This window comes from Martes martes, assembly GCF_963455335.1.
Source record: "Martes martes genome assembly, chromosome: 5".
Classification (NCBI taxonomy): Eukaryota; Metazoa; Chordata; class Mammalia; order Carnivora; family Mustelidae; genus Martes; species Martes martes.
The window spans coordinates 83,128,257-83,151,214 of record NC_137892.1 but is presented as its reverse complement, the minus strand read 5'-3'; the positions used below and the strand labels follow the sequence as shown (position 1 = coordinate 83,151,214).

Genomic DNA, 22,958 nt, shown 5'->3' with positions numbered 1-22,958 from the left:
GAAAAGAAAACCCAGAAATAAAACTACAACTATGTGGTCAATTAACCTTTGATAAAGGAAGAATGAATATACAATGGAAAAAAGTCAGTCTCTTCAACAAATGATGTTGGGAAAACTGGACAGTTACATGCAAAACAATGAAAATGGAACACTTTCTTTCATCATATACAAAAATAAGTGCACAATGGATTGAAGACCTAAATGTGAGACCTGAAATCATAAAAATCCTAGAAGAGGGCATAGGCAGTAATTTCTTTGATATGAGCAATGGCAGTACTTTTCTAGATGTGTCTCCTGAGGCAAGAGAAATAAAAATAAACTGTTGGGACTACATAAAAATAAAAAGTTTCTGCACAGTGAAGGAAATAACCAACAAAACTTAAAGACAACCTACTGAATGGGAGAAGGTATTTGCAAATGACATACCTGATAAAGGGTTAGTATCCAAAATATATGAGGAACTGATACAACTCAACACCCAAAAAACAAATAATCCAATTAAAAATGGGTAAAAGACATGAGCAGATATTTGTCCAAAGAAGACATGCAGATGGCCAACAGACACAGAAAAGATGCTCAACATACTCACCATCAGGGAAATGCAAATCAAAATTACAATGAGATAGGACCTCACATCTGTCACAATGGCTAAAACAAAAAATATAAAAAACAACAACTGTTGGTGAGGATGTGTAGAAAAAGGAACCCTCTTGCACCGCTGGTGGGAATGCAAACTGATGCAGTCACTGTGGAAAACAGTACGGAGTTTCCTCAGAAAGCTAAAAATAGAATACCTTACAATCCAGAAATCACACTACTGAGTATTTACCCAAAAAGTACAAAAATGTTAATTCAAGGGGATACATGCATCCCTATATTTATAGCAGCATTATTTATAATAGCCAAACTATGGAAGAAACAGAAGTGTCCACTGATAGATGAACGTATAAAGAAGATAAGGAATACTATGCAGCCATAAAAAGGAAATGAAATCTTGCCATTTGCAGCAGCATGCATAGGGCTAGAGAGTATAATGCTAAGTGAAGACAATCAGAGAAAAGACAAATACCACAGGATTTTACTCATACGTGGAATTTAAGAAAAAAACAACAAATGAGAGAGAGACAAACCAAGAACAGATTTAGAGAACAAACTGATGGTTACCAGAGGGGAGGTGGGTGGAGGGATGGGTGATAGGTGATGGAGATTAAAGAGGGCACTTATCAAGATGAAAAAATGTTCTATATTCTAGCCAGACGGGTCACCTGGAAAGCCTTAGCTACCTCTCAATCTTAAAAAATCAAAATTTACAGGGGCTAAAAAGTATTTATATCAAAGTGGGACTTTGGGTTTGATACAATCAGAACAATTTTAAAAACAAACAAGAAAGGAAAAACTTCATGTGTTATGTGATTTAATATTACTTAAAGCTGTGTCTTGTACCAACAGAATTACATAGCCTAGACTTCAGGGAACAGAGTGGTGTTAGACAGTGACCAGCATGGTACTGGGGACACATTAGGTGATTAATACATATTGGTATCACGTATTGATAGGTAACGTACTTTGTGTCAGGCACGACAGTGGATCTTTGGAACGGGACGACAAACAAGATGGTCTCAAACTTTCTGTGGCTCAATGCTATTTTATGTGCCTTTACAGAGTTGGGAAGTGCTAAATGTTTCCTTTGATGAGTTATTTGCATAAACAAATGGAGAGCTGGTACTCCTGGCTGGCCGTGTGTAGCTGCAGATTCCAAACCCAGGAAGGTGTGAGGTATGGTCTCTTACTCTTGCTTTCTAGAACCCTAATAGTACCTAATGCTTCGAGGGGGCTTGTCCTATTCCACTCTATCAAGCACACGACGTGATTTATCTCATGCAATCCTCACTACCACTATATGAAACAAGGACAATCTGTGAGGGGTATCCTCGGACACGGGGTCCCATCCGTCCCAGTGAACAGAAAACCGCCCACCTGATGATGACTCTACTTTGGCTTTCCTTCTATCGTATCCCTTGCTACTACCATTAAATCCCATTTCCTCATCGTGGTGTGATCAGAGAAGGAGCGTGGGAATCCAATGGTAGTCTCATTAACTTCATGCCATTAAAGGGGAAAATGTGGAGAATCCGGGCAGGTGCAGATGAGGCCAGTTGGGTTGAGAATTAAGTGAAATGATAATCAAGATAAAGGGAGAGAATCAAGGGAAGATTTCACTGGAGGTTAAGAGAAAAATAATGAGCTCTTTTTTAAACACAAAAGAAGGACGTAAGGGCTGGAGAAGGAATCCAGGCTGCTGGAGGCTGGCAGGGGGTAATTTATTGATCGACAAGTAAGAATGTGCCCAAAAGAAAGACACAGAGGAGGAAAATTATTTGCTGCAGTTTTCACCATGGGAGATGTCCAAGGAGGCAAAAGATGTAAATTTCCCAGGGGAGAAGAATATGAAGTAAGATTCTTCAAGTCCTCCAAAGGAAAAACACTGTCTTTTTTTTTTTTTTTTTTTTAAAGCCTCCATGCTGTTGACGAACAAGCATCAAACCACCAACTCACACAGTTGGTCTGAAACTGTTTGGAATATAGGAAACTGGGACTAATTATTCCTCAGTCTCATAACGCCAGGATCAAAGGAGACCGAGATTCGCTCAGGGAACAGACTCAATGGGTTTCTGTGGGCTCTCCCACAGAAAGGAGGAGAATCTAAGACTGGAGGCAAAGGAAAGGCTTCTCATCGGGGAGCGTGCTGGAGAGGGGATGCCTCAAAGGCCACAGGAAGCATAAGCAGAGTTGGTCCAAATGTTACAGATGCAAGTTATATGATCTATCTTGACAGGGGAAGCTACCAGCAGAAATGGAGATGCCTAAGGACAGCTAGGGGAAATGGAACCATAGTACAGTTCAGCATGTAAACAAAGGGGACGGACACCCCTCTCTCCCTTTACAAGGAAAACCTGCAGCTGTTCAGGCTGGGGCGGTGATTTAACACTCTCTTGTTAACTTCTAAGTCTTTGAAGGCATCTTACTCTCGGCTCTCCCCAACTATTTACTTTTCCTTCACGAGAACGCTTTCATTTCAAATGACATTCTCTTCTAGATATATTTATAGATCTATAATTTTTTTTGTCTTTAATTATAGAGAAGAAGATAAACCCAGCCCTTGAGTTATGATACCAAATATAGGGAGGCATTTTCATTTTTTAAGGTTACAGATTTAAGCAAGCTAAGTTTACAGACTGTTTGGAATTTCAATCTTTCAACATATAAGGCACTTGCAAATGCTTCTGCATATATATATATGAAAAAAATATATATTTTCTTCCCTAGGAGGGCCCAATGCCAATAAAGCTCATCTGTGCCTGAGTTATAGCTTTTTCCCTTCTGATAATCAGTAAGAATTATACAAAGGCATAGCATTGTTAGCAAACAGAGAGAGCAATCTAATTCCACCTGATCATTTGTTTTTCCAGAACATATCTTACTACAGATGCTGGCAGGATGGTTTCTATAGAAAAGCGGTCCAATTAAGGGGGAAATTTCTGTTAGGTCAATTTTAATGTCCAATGCTGAATCTGAATTTGTGAATATGAAATAGATTAATAATGAGCTTGTGCTAGGGGAAAAAAGAGAATTCTTTTCTCAAGTGGTCAAGAACAGGAGAAAACAACAAGAGAACTTTTTTTTTTTTTTTTGTAAGGGGAAGTGAGATACATAAAAGGTTACCTTCAATGCTAACAAAATAAAGACAGGTCTAACATCTGAGTGTGAATCCTTTGACCTAGGTAAAGAATTCTGCACTTTTGCTGACTGATGGCTGGAGGCTGAGGCAGATAATCTAAAAGAAGACTTGTCACCAGAATCCTGGGCCAACTTTTGACAACCTTCCATGAACTATGGGGCTATTATCCCAGAGGCCACTCCTGTCAAAGAAAGGGCTGTGGCTTCTTCTCTAGGAAGCAGTTACTACTAAGCACAGAACTTTTCTCAGCTCGGTGAGAACTTAAAAATTCATTGGTCACCCCAAAAAGGTTGATAGAGCATGGGAACATACCTCGACTTTGTCTAGAGACTCAACCCAATGACTGTTATCTTCTTATCTTCACTTACAGGGTTTTTCTTTTTTCTCCTTCCTAGTTGGAGTCTGTCTATCTGTATGTATTCATATATTTCTGAATCTTTAATGGGAATGTCCTTTAGGCCAGTGATACGAACATTCACTGAAGAATCTTAAATACTGAGGTTGATGTGGCTTAGGCAAATGACCTCGGGTCCTTTGATCGAGTTAGAAGTCTTTCCTTTCCCACCTATCCTCAAAACTGTATGTTCCCATCTCAAAACAATAATTGGGGTTTACTGATGATATCTCTGTACTGAGCATTCCTAATTCCCAACCTGAAGCTAGCTACCTAGTACTGAATGGTTAATACTAAAAACCAGATCCTATGCTGGGAAGTACTATGATTTAGGGCCCTCTTGATGGCAAAATCAATACTTTGAAAGCTTAAATAAAAGGGCCAAAGCCAGAGGCGCCTGGGTGGCTCACTCCATTAAGCATCTAACTCTTGATTTGGCCTCAGGTCATGACCTCAGGGTCCCAGGATTGAGCCCTGCACTGGGCTCTGTGCTTAGCGGGACATCTGCTTGAGGATTCTCTCTTTCCCTCTCCTTCTGCATGCACCGTTCCCCTCACCCTCCCTCGGTTGGCTCACACACTAGCTCTTAAAAATAAAATAAATAAAATAAAAGGCCCCAAGCCATACAAAGACAGAGCTGGGATTCAAATCCAGAGTTCTTCCTCTAATCTCTTTTAACTGCTCTACTAGACTGTCTCCCACAACAGTTCCAACTGAGGGCTTTCCCTCCCTTACCAGAGGATAAGTGGAAATAAGTCGGCCTCACATTTCTTCTGGCAACAAGAACATTTTGCTCACACATTCTGAACAAACAAGCAATTATTCTGTTTTATTTTAAAGTATCCATGTGACTCATTCGCTCAGCTCCCACATCCCTCTGTGTACTGTCTTGACTCATATTTTGGGTTTGTTCAGAGAAAATAGACTGCATTTCTAAGTCCTAGGGAATTTTAACTGGCAGCCAACACATTTTGGGCTGTGTTGTGATTTTGAAGATATGCTTCTCTTTAAAATACATGAAGGCGCAAAAGAAGAAAGGTTCCTCGATCACTGGCAACAGGAATATTTGAGCTGACAAACCACGGTTCCCTTTGAATGCAGGTTCCAGTGACCAAAGCCCCTTTCAAAAGCCTGGGGAACTGGTCTGTCCTGGAGAATGAAGGAGTTCCCCCACAGGTGTGTCCCCTCGGACTACCAGGGCCCAGAGGACACACAAGGCAGCATTCCTTAAGGTCTGCTGCCCAAGTCAGTAGTCTGGGCTTACTCAGTGCTGGGGTTTCTCCCACTGGAGCCTTCTAAGGCTCCCACATTCTGCTAGCTCTCTGGTATTTTACAGAACCTAACATGAAATGAATATTTGGGTACTGTCCCATCATTTTAGGCTTTTCAATTTTTACTGAACACCTTCAGATCTGCTGTCTTTCATTCAAGCCTTTTCTTTCTGTTTCAGGTTGTTTTCTGCCCCTAGATACACCTTGATATCCTAGACTGTGGGACAGGAGGTTCGTCCCAGATGGTCCCTGGTTATCTTGGAGATTTTTGGCCAGTGACCGAGAGAAGGAAAATGATGACAATAACCATGATCGCTAGGGTGATGACACAGTAGGGAAATCAAGGAGCACGCAAAAAACACGCATAATACCAAACAGGCTCCCCCTCTGGAGTGCGGGAAAGCTTTGGTGGCTGCTCTTGTTAGATGGGTGGTAAGAGCCCTTAGTGAATGCCAGAGAAACAAATCGCCCCTTCCTGGAGCCCGTGGGCATTTGTCTCTGCTGTTCCTCTGGGCACGGGCTCTGTTCCCTCTGCATGGAGAGCAGAGCAAATCTTGCTTTGGAGTCAGTCAAGAGCTTTTTAGAATGGTTCTGCACTGCTAACCAACCTCAGTCACTTCTTTCTCTCTGGCCCAATTCTTGCATGGAAAATTGAGGTAATGATTTATATGTCGCAAGCAGTTCTGACAGGTGCACTCTGTCTTGGCTTCCTCCAGCCCCAGGACTCATCCGAAGCTTATCTTTTCCTTCGTGTAATAGGGAGCTGTCAGGTTCTATGACCCTCCAAACAATTCAATCACTCATGGGAGGGTTCACCTTGGAGGGAGGACGCCTTTATACTGGAAAAGGTCTGTGGAGGCCACGCCCTGACATGTATCAAAACAGTGGCCAGCGAGAGGCCAGAGGGCGACATGGCCACACAAACAAGATGCCGCTGGCTTCCTCCATTTAAACCCTTTGCATCTGCCAATAACTTCCTGGTTTGTGCCGACAGCTTTTCTGCAATGGTGTATATATCCTGTCTTGGGTGCCGAACATTTAGCTATCTGAGCAAAGAAGGGCTGTTTCCAAAAAGGACTAGTGCAGAGAAGAAAGGGCACACACTGCTCTTGGAAGGGAAGAGCAGATTCCTTAGCAAGGTCTGTGATGCCCAGCACAAATTGGCCATGACCTGCCTGCCTTGTCATCTGCACCGTGCTGTCACCACACATTACCTCGTGCTCAGGATTCCAGAAACTCTGGCCTTTGTTACATCCCCTGCTCACCTGTGCAACCTCCCACCTTACCGCCTTGGCCCACGGCACGTCCTCTGCCTGGAATGTTCCTCCCACTCCTCGCCTCACCTACCTCCTGCTTCAGCTCAATTAGTAGTTGCTCAGGAACTTATTCTCTGCTCTCCCCAAATGGATCAAAGTCTCGCGTCTGTTCTCCTGTGTACCGTCCACCTCTCTTCTGCAGCCCCCACCTAGTGTCAGTTTCATATTGCAGGGGTGGCATTTGATCCGTGCCCTTTCCAACCAAAAGAGACTGTAAGATCCATGAGGGCAAGAACTGGGTCATTCATGTTCGCTGCTGCCACTCCAGGGCCCGTCGCAAGGCCTGGTTATAGTAGGGACTCAAGAAATACTTGTAGATTTAGTGAGACCCGGGTGGTGCGTCTGTTCTTAGTTGATTTGACCATGGCGTAGGGCAAAGGTACATTTAATCAGGACTGATGTGACAGTCAGCTGTGGGTTCAGGTGCAGGGATGACTTTATTGTGGGAAACAACAATGGGGACCAAATATGGCTGTCTTTGGTTACTTCTGTCTCAGTGTCTAACCTCACAACTCCTGAACTCATTGATAATCTTATGTACCCCCCACTTCCCTCACTACCCCTCCCCCAATACTTTTCTCAGATGCTCTTTGAATTTGGAGAGCAAATGATTTTTTTTTTTTTTTTAAATCAAGCTCTCACATGTTTCTAAACATCTGCTTGTTTGCAAATGCAATGGAATAATTGGAGGAAGTTGGCTCCCCTTGTGTCGAGATGTTTTGGCATTTAAATGGGGTGCCTGGGTAGCTCAGTGGGTTAAGCCTCTGCCTTCGGCTCAGGTCATGATCTCAGGGTCCTGGGATCGAGCCCCGCATCGGGCTCTCTGCTCAGCAGGGAGCCTGCTTCCCCCTCTCCCTCTGCCTGTTTCTCCACCTACTTGAGATCTCTGTCAAATAAATAAATAAAATCCTTAAATAGGCAATGTCCTTATTTAATTCAAAGTTGCAGAACTCTGGACCCTGAAATAATGAGAGGAACTGGGATCACAGAGCAGAGAAGCAAATGCTGAGGAGCTCCGGCAGGGCTGACTGCAGCATCAGGCAGGGATGCATCAAGTCGGTACGTTTCACTATCAGACAAAGGGGCATAACCACCCAGTTTCTCACGGACAGTCAGCCCCGTGAGGGCAGCCATGTATATCTGGGACCATGGATGTGTAACCTTCCCTTTATAAATGACGATTAGAGAGATGCTAAGCTATACAGAAGGAGACGTTTGTGAACAAGGATGGTTTCTAGATCAGCTAATGCAGCGTTCCTGCTGCAAGGGGTTTCTGACAATATGAATAAAACCTCCATTGGCTCAGATGGTTGAGAACCCTGGATTTTGGGGAAGCTGGATACCATGGTGGCTAAAAGTGAGGAGTCTACTATCAGAGAGCCAAGGATGACTTCTGGTTCTGTCCCTTGCTAGTGAGCAACCCTGCACAGACTGTTAGGCAGTTTCCTCATCTGAAATGGCAACAACAGTTTTTTGGTTTTGTTTTAAAAATTTTATTTATTTGTTTTTGGAGGGGTGGGGAGCACATGTGTGAGCGAGTGGGGGCAGGAGCAGAGGGAGGGTAAGAAAGAATTGTAAGCAGACTCTGTGTGGAGGGCAGAGCCTGATGCGGGGCTTGATCTCACAACCCTGAGAATCACGCCCTAAGTAGAAACCAAGAGTCAATGGCTTAACAGACTGAGCCACCCGGGTATCCCTGGCAACAGTAGTCTTAAGCTCTTGGAGTTCAGATGAAGCTTCAACGGGGAAGTAGGCAAGAGCTGGAGCTGGGCCAGACACTGTTAAGTGCTTAGTTCATGTTAATGAACTTGAAAGTGAAGAATCTTTCCCCATCAACGTGATTCTGAGATGGCAAGGCAGGAAGAGCAGAGTGAAAATGCCACCAGGTGAACGCCTTCTTCCTCGACCCAGTTCTTCCAGCCAGCATTTCCCCAAGGGAGGTCTACTGCTGTGCAGCTTGAGGTAACAGTGCCACAAGCTGTTTGTTAATGGTCGATGATAAGATAAGGAGCTTAAGACAGAATCAATGCATTGCTTCCTTCACTGAGAAAGTCCTGGTCTGGAAAATAAAAGTGTAAGCTGAACACGGCAGTGGCTGGGTGATGTGATGATTCATATTCTGGTACTTTATCTGTAGACTGGCACTGGGCCAAAGGCCACATTTTGAGGAGAATGTCATAAAGAAAAGTGATCCCATGAGCCGAGCAAAGGGCTTTTCATGTGATGCCCTTGGTCATGGTCAGCTAAGTTTGGTGGAAAACATCGCATGTCATTTATCTTTTTTGGAGTCTGATATCCTCTATCAGTATATTCAAGGTCCCGAGAAACCCTGAAGTAAATAAATTTTTTAAATGTGTTTAAGTAGGGGTTTCCCCATATAATCTTGAGCAAGAAACATGTGTGAGAGTGAACGTGGGTGTGTTTTTATCACTGCCTTTAACATTTTTCTGGTAAAGGACGGAAGCCCATCGGATCACAACAAATGACAAGGCTGTGACCCCATTCTCCTCCATTCAAGCAAATACAAATTAACATCCTTAAGTAGAAAGTTCATTTCCTTCCAGCTCAATCATTCTAAGGAATCCAAAGAATTAAATATTTTTTTTCTGTTGATAAGAATCTCCTTTAAACATGGAAGTACCCTTATAAAACATCTTCCTCCAACCAGGTCCTTTGCACCCCCCCCCCCCCCCACCACAGGGATCTTCTTATACATTAACCTCTAGGGAAATAGTTAAAATCTCTTTCTCAGATAAGGACAGGTATCGAAAATGTTACATCCATGTATCAGGTAAAGCCTGGTTTGCAACATACAAGGATCAAAGTGATCCTGTCTTCCACTGAACTTGATTCGAAACCCATCCGTGTTCATTATTTTCTACAAAAATTTTATGGATAATGAGTAGGAGCCCTAGAATTTCTTCTGTGGCTTCAAATTAGTTATTTGCATGAGCTGGTAGCAGAAGGGATCTAGGCACGTATTTCTGATCTCTGGTTCAGCAGGTCTAACTGACAGACAAAGACGATTCCATTCTCGGCTTTGTGAACGCTCTAAGGTTTCTTGGGCCGTGCATGCCCGCACACGCATACCCGAGCAGGAGTCACGTCAGGGCATGGGACGCACCCCTCTCACCGCAGCAACAGTGAGCTCACTCTGATCAGAGCCAGGACCTGGTCTGGGGACAGTGTCTTTCCCATCACAGTCATAATTCAGGTAATTCCACCTGAAAAATTCAGAAATTGGAGGCCCTTTTCTCCTTGAACCATCCAGTTGTGCCTGGACTTTCTGCTTACTGTAAAAATACACGGAGAGCGAGCTCTTGAAAGGAAAAGATGGGTGAAACTATACTGATAACCTCTCTTTTGAGAGAAGTCCATCCGGGTCTGTGTGGATTAGGTTTGAGACAGGGACAAGATCCTTGCTTGCAGGGCCTGAGAAGGGCCAGCAGCCGGCCTGGCTGGGCCAACCTTACCACACCTCTGAAACGCACACGAGTTAATGACTGATGTCAAGAAGAGAACAGACTGCAGTCTAGAATACAGTCCTGGCTCATGACTGGAAGATAAACCGCATCAGAGGCCATGGAAACAACAAGATTTGCTTCACTAACAGGATTCTTTTCTTTTTCTAATATTAGTGGGCTTCTTAGCTTCCCAACTGCTATGAAGTGTATGTATGGGAACTTACATCTACCAGTTCCTATCACATCCAAGAAGCCATGGTAGCCTTCAAAGGGGGTAAGAGCAAGAGACAAAGTAACCTCGATCTTAAACCAGGTATAGGATTCTGCTTGTATTTACATTAACACTGGATCTGATTACCACACTGGAAAGGCAGCAGAACAAAGGCAGCTTTCAGATGAAAGAAAATATTTTGTAGCCCAAGAATGCACTCTGAATCTGAGGCGGCTCTGGAGTCAGTACAAACACAAATTCAAAATCAGGCACAATGGATCGCTGGTCCCCTGACGTCACACTGCTTTGATAATTATAGTCATTGGACTTTTCCTGAAACTCTTGGTCTCCGGGTGACAGACAAGAGGGGAGGGGAGAGGAGAAAGGGAATAATGCTGACAATCCACTGTTCACAGGGCATCATGCCACATACTGCTGGCATATTACTCTATTTTATTAACAGGAGTGATTTCCATCTTACCGATGATGGCTGACGTGTGGCCTGTTCCCTTTCCTGGAGACCCGCTGTATGGTGTTAAGATCAGAGACTCTGGAGTCCGTGAGAATGTGGTTAATGTGAGAATGTCTGTGAGAATGGGACTGCCACTTAGCATCTATAGCCTGTGGGTAAGTCATTTCAGCTCTGAAGTAAAATTCTTCATCTGTAAAATGGGGATGATAACAGCACCCCCCCCCCCCACAGGGCCGCAGAAGATGGTGTTTCTAATGTACGCAGCAGAAAGTCTGGCACACGGTATATATTTAATGAGTGTCTGCAGAAGAGTTCTCTCTCAGGGCACACTGGCCATCAGGTGGGCTGCCTGCTGATTCCATAAGGACTAGGATGGGGAAAGAACGTGAGTTTTGAAGGGCGGAACCACTCACATGCAACCTTAACTTTGATGGCTTGCAGAAGCTTACTCCAAATCAGATCACTCAGTATAGCGCCAACTTCGTTTGGATAATAAGGTTGCCCTCAGATTATTCTATGTAGTACCCTGAGGTAGGCGGAAGGAAGAAGTCAAAGAAAGAACTTAACAATGAAACCAGAGAACCTTCCCCTTGGAGCGGACTTTCAGGTCATCACTGTGCCAATGCCCCACAAACCCAGGTGGTCTTCAGGACTGGGATAGAGCTGAGAGGTACAGGAAGGTCCCTTGGCTCTGCTCCCGCACGTTCTGAGTCAGTGAGCTGGGAATGATTTAAGCCATCCCGAGTCTGATCACCACCCAGGTTTGGTAAACCATGACCTAGTTCCAGACATCCTTTCTTCTCCTCCTTCCCCAACACCACATGGGAAACTCACCCGTGCCCAAGACACAAGCAGCTTCTACAGTTTCCTTGACAGGCTGTCCTCTAGTTCCTGCTGACTCAGAGTATGGTTTACATTGAATATTCAGATGAACAGACCAGATATTCTCTTTTGATATGAGAGGAAGGAAGGTAAAAACATGAATTTCAGTCCAAACACTACCACTCAGCAGCTATGTGACCTTAGGCACATTGCTTAACCTCTCTGACTTCTGGTCTCACATCTCTCTCTCTCTTTTTTTTTTTTTTTTTTTTTTAAGATTTTACTTATTTATTTGACAGAGAGAGTGAGAGAGCACAAGCAAGGGGAGCAGCAGAGACGGAAGGAAAAACAGGCTCCCTGCTGAGCAGGAAGCCCGATGTGGGGCTCAATCCCAGGACTCTGGGATCATGACCTGAGCTGAAAGCAGACGCTTAACCAACTGAGCCACCCAGGCTCCCCTGTTCTCACATCTCTAAAATGAGATTTATTTCAGTCCCTCCGTAAAGGCTTTATCTCAAAGATAAAATCAGCCAATATATGTACACTGTCCCTGGAACACAGCAAATCCTCAATAAATGTGGGCTCCTCTCATTATTATTCCAACAGAATTAGTTCTTTTGCCTAACATCGAACACAGCTAACATTGTCTCACCGAACACTGGCCAAAGGACAGGACGGAGACATCCCCAACCCTCATCCCCACGAGGCGAAACACATCAAAATGCAGAGGATTGTCGGGGAGGGTCGTGCCCGAGGTTCCTGTGGAGCGCTTTCTGATCCCATAACCGAAACCCCATGACACAGACAGATACAATCAGATAATGACGGCAATCAATAATGATAACAGAAATTATTATTTATTTTCATAAACACAGACTATGTGCGTCCCGCTGAGTTACACACATCACATGCCAGCATTCTCTTTTGGGGCAGTCAATCAATGGGAAATCTCAATATCCACCCGCCGGGGCAGGAGGGGGAGGGACGGAGCGAAGGTTGAGAAATTACCCACACCAGAGTGACACGTTCACGGAGTTAATCTAATCCAGGGGGCCATTGCAAGCCTGTGAATATGAAACAGGCTTGATTGATTTTTCACTGCAGTAGCTAAACACTTCATTGTTGTTTGCAACAAATATAAGGAAAGGAAAGATGAAACTATGAAAGGGTAGGATATTAAGTCCCAGCACAGCAATAAATCACAAAATGAAGCCTAGAAAAATTAAAAATGGGTAGGGGAAGGCTGTATCTGTGTCCTAAGAGGCCTCGGGTATCAAAGCATAAGAGCCAAAATTAAAATCTGGGCAGGGCTGGCGGATCCTGACTCACCCAGTAATCTTCCCTGAACCTGGGGTTACCCATTGTCCATGGGCACCGTAGAGGCAGCAAGAAAGCATAAGGTTGTGTCTAGACAGCAAGTATTTGCTTCTCAGAGTCTCAGTTTTCCCCTTTTGTATTGGGGATAATTACATCCGTACCATTAGAAAGAGGAAAATACCAATTCATGTCCTACTTGCCTCCCAGGATCCGTGGGAGCATCCAACGAGATCCCCAGCATGAAAGACCAAATACCCTGCAAGATGCATCTTGGAAACCCCTTCCTAGGCCTGTACCTCCTTTCCCTCTGTTCTTCCTCTGATACAGCAAACTTCTGTGCTGGTCTCGGGACGCTTATCCTCTCCAGTGTTTCTCAAAGAGTGGCCCAGGGACTGCACGCACCAGAATCACCTGGGGGGTTTCCAGGAGGGGTCTGGTCAAAGATTCACTGGGTGCAACTTAGACCTTCTATGCCAGAAGCCCTAGAGGGAAGGGACTGTACTCGACAGAGCCTCCCAGGTGCCCATGAGGCATTCTGAATTTAAGAACCACTGCTTCCATTAATTTCTGGTTGCAGGCACTTGCATCCTGTTCCTACCTTCCTCTTGAGGAAAGGGAGGGCGTTTCACTCGTCTTTGGGAGATCCACTTGGCAGTACGTACCTGGCACAGTACCTGACACACAGCAGGCACTCGCCAAATAGGATAAAATACAGTAAAAAGTTCTACATGTCAGATGCCACCCCCCTTGTTGTCTCAATCAGGGGCCACACAGTACACAGTACTGAGTAATGGGGAAGGTCAGGACCTCTGGGATCACAGAGACCTGGGCTCCATTCTTGGCTTTGTCATTTATTATCTGTGGGGCCTTAAGCCAGTGCTTACCTCCCTGAGCCTCTGTTTACACATCCCGTAAAACGGGCATGATGCCCAAGTCACAGGACTGCATTAAGAAAGAATTGTAACACACGCATTACACACTCTCAGCCCAGAGCCGGTCCCTAGGAAAGGCTGAATACAAGCAGTTGCTTAACTTAACCTCCTGGTGTGTTTAATCCGTTCTTTAGAAAACAGATCAGGTAGTTGGACTAGCTGTTTCACTGAAAGGATCACTTTTGGGAAAAGAGCTAGTCTGTTTAATCAACCTTACTAAGCCGTGACCTGTTAGCCACAATCCTCAAAACGACCCCTTGTGAGTTCAGAGCTGGCAAACGCTCATGCTGATGGGCCAAGGTGCCCGGAAGGTGGTGGGGGTGGGGTGGGGGAGGTTGTGCGTGTGTCCAAACAGCCATGGGCAACATTTGCAAACATCAGGGTCACCCTACGTGGAAAAATGTTAGTCCAGAATGTCACGTGTGTGTGTCTGGAGGCTGAGAGGAAGACAGACTCAGTCTCCAGCATCCAGCTCATATATAAAACAGCAGGTCATTTCATCTTTCTAATAGGGTGCACCCACTGTGTGCCCACCCTGTGACAGAGAAGCCTTTGCAGCCCTCAGTCCTGGGTCCCCCCTCTTCTACCAAAGTAAAGCTCATGCATTAAGAAAGCTCTGCCGAAGAAGTCCAAGGTACACAAAGAATGAAATTCCCCTGCTCTCCGATCATGAATGAAGATCTTCTTAGAAGGCAGAAGCTATACAGAATCCTAATGAATCCGATAGATTTGGTTCACATCCCAGTTCTGCCATTTGCTAGCCATGAGATTTGAGTAAAATCCTTGCCCTCGCTAAGGCTGTTTCCACTTCTGTGTAATTCATTCGTTTGACAAATATGTGGCCCTACCACATCCCGCGCGTTCTAGGTGCTGGGGCTGTGGAAGAAAACCCAGTGTGGCTCCTGCTTTCCTGGAGGTGGAGGGGAGGTAGAGGGCCAGCAGCAAATGCACAGATGATATCTCAGGCAAAAATACAGACTAGCGAAAAGGGGCAGGGTAAGGCCACCGATGGTGAAAGGGAAGACCCCAGTGTGTGATTTTCCCTAGGGAATTCTAGGAGAGCTTCTCAGAGGAAGGCAGGCTTTGGATGATCCAGAGAGAATGAGAGAACTTACCTGGCAGAGTTACTGTTAGAACTACATGATCTAAGGATATGAAATCCAGCATCTGGGATAGAGTAAGCACCTAATAAACATGGCTATTACTATTATTATTATTATTATTATTTATATGAGCTGCAAGGAATATTTGGGTAAAATCCATTAGAAAACTGGAATTCATCACAGCCCCTTCATTTTTGGCAAGCCACAGCATGGGAGATCACACCTTCTGATATCTACATTTGTAACTGGTTAAAAAACAAATTCCAATCTGGCCTAGGTTCCCAGGGCACTGGCAGCGAACCATAATGAGGCAAATAATAACTCCAGGCTCCTCCTGCCGGGAGGAATATGCTAAGTGTGATTTCTCACCACCCAGCTCCCATCCCAGGCTGATGAAGTTACTACAACTATGAGTTTCTGTTGCCTAGAAAGGGCTCTGAGGGCTGCTTATATCTTGCTATTGGGAGGCTGGACAGGGAGGCCAGGGGAATCTTGCTAAGCAGAACTCCTGAAGACCCCAGGGTCATTGCTCCTGCATGCTGGGGCCGGGGATCTGAAAATCCACTGTGTATGAACGTGGGGGTAGGAGAGAAGGTGGAATGGGTGAGGAGAGAGAGAGACGGGCATCCTGATCTGGAATGATAATGGTACTAATGAGGAAGAAAGCCATTTCAAATCCTCCAAAGTGTGTGTTCAAGTGTTAGATCCATAGCTCTTGATTTTTAGTCCCAGCCTTGGAATTACCAGTTGGCAGGCATTGGGCAAGTCACTTCTCTTTCTGAGTCTATGCCAGGTTTAAGGGCTCAGGTCCATGGCAAAGGAGATCAAGATGTGGTTCTCAGTTCTATGTGACCCTGTGCATATTACTTAACCTCTCTGAGCCTCATCTCTACAATGGGTATTTGATAGCAAACTCTACCGCGGGTGACAGCTAATGCAGACACTGTGTGTGGCACAATGCTTGGGATATAATAAATGCTCAATAAATACTAGATACCAGCATTTTCACTGGCCCTCCGCCTGGGTGTTCTGAAGGTAAATCAAGGGATTAGGTAAGAGAATATTGGTGATATAAATGGCACTTTACAGCACTAAGGTTTTGTTATTAAATTATCATCATGATTATTGCTTTGAATGCTATATACTTAGCAGTCAATATGGTTTTCATAGAAGTGCTTCTCATAGCCTTTCTGGATAATGAGTGATTGGATTTAAAAGGCTATCTCTTCTGCGAAAAAAGAAAAAAAAAAGCCACATTCTTGCTTTGAAAAGCTGAGGATCCTAGCACTGAAACAGAACAGGTTCATTACTCAGTGAGGATTAATTAGCTGTCGGAGATTATTAAATGTTCTCACTCTCAAGACCCACACAGAACTGCAAAGTATGAAACGTGAGCAAGAGGTAATCATAAGACAGGGAGGGGGAAAACACCACAAGTGCTGGCGATGCAAATTTCGAGAGAGGAGCATGTTAGTAAATTACAGTCTGATTAATATCATGTCAGCTCATTCTGTTTGGAGTCATTGTTCTGAATTTATGGTCTTCAGGGTTGTTTGTGGGTTTTTTTCTTCTACTACTGGGATCAAAACAGAAAGGAGACTGGCCTTTTCAGTGTTTTCATCCAAAGAAAGCTGCAGTGTGGAGGATTACACTGAAACGTAGGACACTGGAAAGCCTAGGAAAATAGATGGGGTGAAATCAAATACAGGTATTTACACTATTAGAGCAAATATGTCTCTCAAGTTGATGTAGTAACTATTGAAATGATTGGAAAGTAGCAGAGGCCCATTAAAAATGATAGCTCAGGGGAGCCTTGGAGATGATAAAATCCAGTGACCACAGACCCCTGTCTCAACCCCGACGGGCTTGTGTTAAACACATAGATCTCGCTGGATCTCCTCCCTTCGCTGAAGGGAAATCACTGGGGTCAGGGCCCGGGAATCTGGAGTTCACACCGTGAATGCAAGAGCACAGACTGTTCAGTCCTCTGTGTGGCAGCCTGGAAACTAAGCCTGGACAGAAGAAATGTGATTTGCTTGTTAAGATGAAAGCAAGAACCGGAATTAGGGTTTTCTAACTTGCAGCCACACCTCAAGGCCTCCTTCCATGTTTGATGGGTACCGAGTCCACTTCAACATCTCTGCTCTAAGGGAAACATACACACAGGCCTTCTCTTCATCACGGGGGCCACATCTCTGAGCACCAACCACAGGCGTACAAAATCCTATGGGACGCCAGGGACGCCAGGAACTACAGATGGCATCTGAGAAGGTCTGTCCACAGAGCAAAGACAAGGTGACATCTGGGCAGAAGGTCATGGTGTGAACCCCCCAGTGGCACCCACAGGATTGCTAAGTTCCATGGGGCCAAAGATGATCTTATTCCCCTTGGGCAGCCAGCAGATTGCCTGCCACTCACTAAGTATCAGTGATTTGCTTGTAGACTGAGTACAACAGTATAAAAAGTACATGAAAAGGAAAAGAATATGAACTTTCTCATATCAGTAGGGAGTAATAACAGCTATGATAATGATAATGATGAAGATAATATCATACCAACAGCAGGGGACAAACATTAATGAGTGCTTTCTGGGAGTGAGACGCTCTAAGGGTAAGCACTTTGGCACACACAAGACAGCGTGGATTTCTCACAAAAATCCCAGGAAGCAGTGAATCCTGGTAATGCACATGGGACTTGGGAGGCATGAGGACTTTAATTAATATGCTCAAGGTCCCCAGCTGGAAAGCAATGGTGCCACAGTTCTGACCCAGGACAGACTGACTCAGTGTCCAGACTCTTCACTACTCTACCCTTGGCTCTGCAAAACCCCCAAGCCTTTAGAGCATCGGGCCAGTCTGATACGGAAGATTTGCATGGCAGTTCTTCAGGCTGGAGGCACAGGCCGACAAGAGGAAACAGAGCAAGTCAATGCTTATTTGCTCAGAAGGCCAAAGACCAGGTACCCATGGGTACTGGGTAAATACCGGACAGCTTAGCATTGTGGCCAGAAACGAGCCTGTGTTCACAAAGCAGCTGCTGGGGGTACCTGGGTGGCTCAATCAGTTGAGTGTTCAACCCTTGGTTTCAGCTCAGGTCACAACCTCGGGGTCATGAGACTGAGCCCCATGTTGGGGTCTGCACTTAGCGGGGAGCCTGCTTGAGATTCTCTCCTTCTCCCTCTGCCCTCCCCCCTGCTCACACACTCTCTCTAAAATAAATAAATAAAATCTTAAAAAAAAAAAAAAGCATCCGCTGCCTAAAGAGAGGAACAAATGAATTAATGAACAAATAAACAAGTGAGCTAATGGGCACACACTGATCATTCAATTCCCATATCTGCTTCTAAACCTCCAGTGACAACCTCTTTTCCGCGCATGTGCTGCGCTGTGCCCCTTCTCGGTTTTTGGTCTTCAGTAGAGCAGCTGGTATCTGAAAGCACATATCTGACACAGTTTTGAAAGCCCCTCAGGGCCAGGACTGGTCTCAGCGTGTGTCTGCTTTACCTCTCATGTTAAACACATCCCAAACCACTCACCACCAAGTCCTGAACCACTCTAACCTGTGTCCAGAGAGCCTTCCCTTAAAAGTTTGCTTTTTAGAAATCCATTTTTAACACCACTTTCCTAAGAGACCTTTCCTGGTCTTCCAGAGCCAAATATAATTTCTTCCCCCGTTGATCAAACTCTGACACTCCCTGCACTTATCTTACTCTATTTCGTGCCATAAGCATTTTTATAGTAGACCTACAAATCTCTTCTTTACCAGACTGTGCATTTCTGGAGGGCAGGGAGGGAGCCACTTAGACCAACAGGCGAGATCACATATTGAAGACCGGCCATGGAAGGAGGCTTTCCAACTTCGGCACATTTTTAGCCAAGTATGAGGTTTGCTGTATAGACAGAGAATCTACAAATAACTTGCGTGACCAAAGTTCAAAAGGGTTAAAGTGATCACAGGAGATTCTGGTGAGGAGCAGAATTCAAACCCAGGCCCATGACATTCACAAGTTCACGTTCTGAATCACAAGATTCTAACTTGCCATGTGGGTAGACCCATCCCCTGCACCTTGAGTAAAAAAGACGCTCAGAACATTTTCGATACCGAGAGCAGACAGAGGCTGAGGATACAGTAAGGCATGACAGTGGCCACATGGCCAGTCCTGGGGGCATAAAGGAAGGACATGCTTCTGCAGTCATCAGAGCTCAGACCTCTCCTCCTCCTCCCTCTGCTTTATCTCCTTCACTCACACATGACGGTTGCAACCGAGAGCAGCACCCAGCCCACAGCCACACCGGGGAGTCCTTCCTTGGTGCCCGGTGGCCAAGAGAAGCAAAAGACAGGGGCCAAAACTGCCCCGGGACTCACCCTCAAGGTTGTGATGGTGGCAGGATCCCGGAGCCGGCCCTCCTCATCTTTCAGATTGTAACCTTCTGGCCTCTTATCACGCTCGCTGACTTTCCACAGCTTCACAGTTTTATCTGTGGAGGGCAGCCAGAGGAAACCAAATTACAGTGAAAACCAGCTTGTCAGGGAGTTTTGTGTGCGGAGGGGTGGGGTGGGGGAAGCAGGGGGAGGGGAGGTGAGGACGGAAGGAACTGCTGGTCACATCAAGGATTCAGGGCATCACCTCATGCTGTCTGGAGGCAGAGCTCATGTTTCAGAACAAAACCATATATTGTGCCTAGACCAATGGTTTTCCTGATGATGGCCTATGAAATCTGGAGCTTATATTTTCTTTTGGTTCATTCAATAAAATTATTTTCAATAAAAATATTTATTAAACACTGAACAAGAGCGGTCACATATACAGAACTAGCTGTGTCACTATGTTATTAGCACTTGTCATGGAAAATTTATTTAATGCTCACCACAACCCCGAGAGGTAGGTACCCCCATTTCCGTGTCCCACCCAAGCAAGGGCTGTCCCGGCCATGACCTGAAGGGCCCTTCGTGACCCACACTTCCTGCCCCTCTGCTCCCCTCGCCCTGTGCTCCTGCCACACGGCTTCTCTACAGCCTCCATACCCATTGTCCCCACTCCTGCCTCAGGCTTTGCACTATCTCTGCCTTTTCCAGGAAAGCCTGCCACCTTCTTCTTCCCGTGACTTGCTCCTTCACTCTGCTCTGTTCATGTCCCACCCCCAGAGGGGCCTTTCTGAGCCAACCTGCATCAGAACATCCCCACCATTCTCTTCGCCTGCTCCTCCGGCTTCAGGGCCTCGTCTTGCCACTAACTATGTGACAACGGCTTTGTTTCGTCTCCCTCATGTGAATGTAAGCTCGCCGGAGCCAGGGATTCTGTCTCATCCATTACTACACATCTAGCACGTACGACGGTGCCCGGGACGCAGTGGATGTTCAATAACTATTAGGTGCGTGAACGAGTGAGTCCCATCTATACCGTGCATCTTGCTAGCAGTACTCAGAGATATCAAATGGTAAGAGTGTTCATCCAAAAGCTCCTTTCCCCTGCAGTCTCCTTGGAATCCCCAGCTGGAAACTGCCTTTCTCCTCTGTGTGCTGTTCCAGCACTTTCCATCACTGGCTGACACCTGTCATTCGCCATAGCAATAAAGCAGGGCAAGATCTCTAATGGGTACAGGGGTGAGGCAGGCAGGGGTAACGAGTGAGAGGGGCTGAGGGCTCTGGGTGGCCGGAGATGGCACACCCCACCTGCAGATCTTCGATCGCATTTCTTAAGAAAACGTCTTTGGGCCAATCAGATCACGGGTGTGAGCCACGTGCCTTTGCAGGCTTTCCTGAACGGGTCCTGCATTCATTACTTGTATGCATTCTAGGTTTTCTTGTAGGATGCAGGGACTTGAACGCCTTCCTCCTCTGTATCTTGCTCTGTGCCTGCACAGGGTAGGCTTGGAACCAGACAAGCTTGGGCCAGACCCTCACTCCCTCTCCAGCCAGCCACATGGCCAGGGACAGGGATTCCCACGGAGCAGGTGTGTAGTTTCTTCAAGTGACAAACGGGAGCACCAGATTTATCAGGAAAAAGAGCACAGAATGCCCAATTTAGTGTGAACTTCAGAGAAACAACAAATGACTTTTTAGTGTAAGTATGTCCCAAATATTTCAACCTTATAAATAAAGGCACCTAACTTTTCTATGCCTTGGTTTCTTTACTTGTCAGTTGGGGAAAACAGCACCTTCCCCATGGGGCTCTCAGGAAGATGAAATGGAACACTGGGCATGTAGTGTTGAACACAGGGGTGGCCTGCTAACAACGGTTGACAAAGGGCGGCTGTTATTAGAATTTGCAGAGGGCAACTATTCTCTGATAATAACATGTTGCTCTGTGACCGTGACAGTTTTATCCTGTGGCGATGCCGGCACATCCCGTTTCCTCTGCAATACTGTGGGGAGATGAGCTGCCTCTCCCCCAGCCTCTAGTAGGGTTCCCTTTCTCCATCATCCCCTCACTCCCCTTCTCCACGTCTCCTTGCCAAAGGCCCGGCCCTCAGAGGTCTGAAATGCACCACATCCTGAAGTCGGCTTTCAGCAACCATTTGGCTACTTCAACAGGTCAGTGCCCCTGTTTCCTATTATCTGGGGATGACCCCAGCTGGTCACGTATGCTGGCAGACCCGGCCGGGCTACTAAGTGTAAGGTGTATGTGCCCTGAACCATGCGCTCCCCCAGCCTGTACTGGAACAGAAGGCAGGGAAGCCTTCCCCAGCCCCAGAGTTGAATTTCTGTACTTCCTGTCCATACGCCGGCAGTCCTCGGCTCCTACCCTCTTTGGATGCCCTGTGGCCGCAGGCGCTGCATTTCAGGGTGAGAAAATGAAGCAGAAGCCCTGCTTTATACAGTGGCTGGATTAGTGACCGATCAGCTGTGACTCAGAACAATGCAAATCAGTGATGTTTAACACCCAATATTTCCTACTGCTGGGCTTTGGAATATATTCTGTCCCCTTTGCAAGGCGATTCTCCTCTTCTTTTTTCTTATTATGAACAATACATTGCAACACAGAGAAATAGAGAAACCACAGGTAGAACTAAAGAGTAAGAGTCAACTATAATCTGGGGCGCCTGGGTGGCTCAGTGGGTTGAACCTCTGCCTTCGGCTCAGGTCATAATCTCAGGGTCCTGGGATCGAGCCCTACATCGGACTCTCTGCTCAGCAGAGAGTCTATTCCCCACCCCCTTTCTGCCTACTTGTGATCTCTCTCTCTCTGTGTCAAATAAATAAATAGAATCTTAAAAAAAAAAAAAAAGAATCAACTATAATCTCTCTGGTCAGGGACAATCCTTGTTAATGTTTCACAGAGATACTTGTATTTTTTCTCTGCATTTTTTGGGGGGTGGGGTACAAACCTATAGCAATACTACATATACAGATTTTGTATTTTCTCATTTCCTTCTTGTATTACACAAGTGGCAAATATAATTGCAAAAAATGAAAATGAGCCAGAAAGTGAAAAAAAAAAAAAAAGAAAAAAGAAAAAATTAACATTTCCCTCAATTCCGCTAGACAAAGAACACTATCAGGAAAATTTTGTATACATCCTTTCATTATATTTGTGTGTGCAATTATATCACTTTTTAATGTATGTAATGTGCTATGCATGGTTTATAATATGCTTTTTTCCTAATTATATCTATCCATACTAACATCTACTCCTATAAATACCTACTTCAAAATAGTAAGAATTTGTTAATAATTAAAGGTCAAATAAAGGGAGATTTATTAGTAAATTATGGAAAACTCATACAAGGGAATGCTATGCAGTCACTGAAAATGTGATGATATTTTAGAAGAATATTTAACGATCAGGAAGATATTCCTGTTGTTAAGTGTTATGTTAAGTAAAAAAAAATCTTGCTGCAGAACAGCTTACAGATTAATCTCATTTTTGTTAAGAAGCAAAAAGATTTATCCATTTATCTACATCTCTGCTTTTTT

The 22,958-nt window shown here is 45.1% G+C and overlaps 1 protein-coding gene across 3 annotated transcripts in view; it reads right to left on the bottom strand.

The window, feature by feature from the left end:
- PPP2R2B (protein phosphatase 2 regulatory subunit Bbeta) overlaps positions 1-22,958 on the bottom strand; it is a 420,374-nt gene that overhangs the window by 81,319 nt on the left and 316,097 nt on the right. For all 3 annotated transcript variants that reach the window (XM_080803440.1, XM_080803442.1, XM_080803441.1), the window contains one exon: positions 19,407-19,519. In XM_080803440.1, the coding sequence (XP_080659566.1) occupies positions 19,407-19,519 (113 nt within the window). The remainder of the gene's footprint in view (positions 1-19,406; positions 19,520-22,958) is intronic.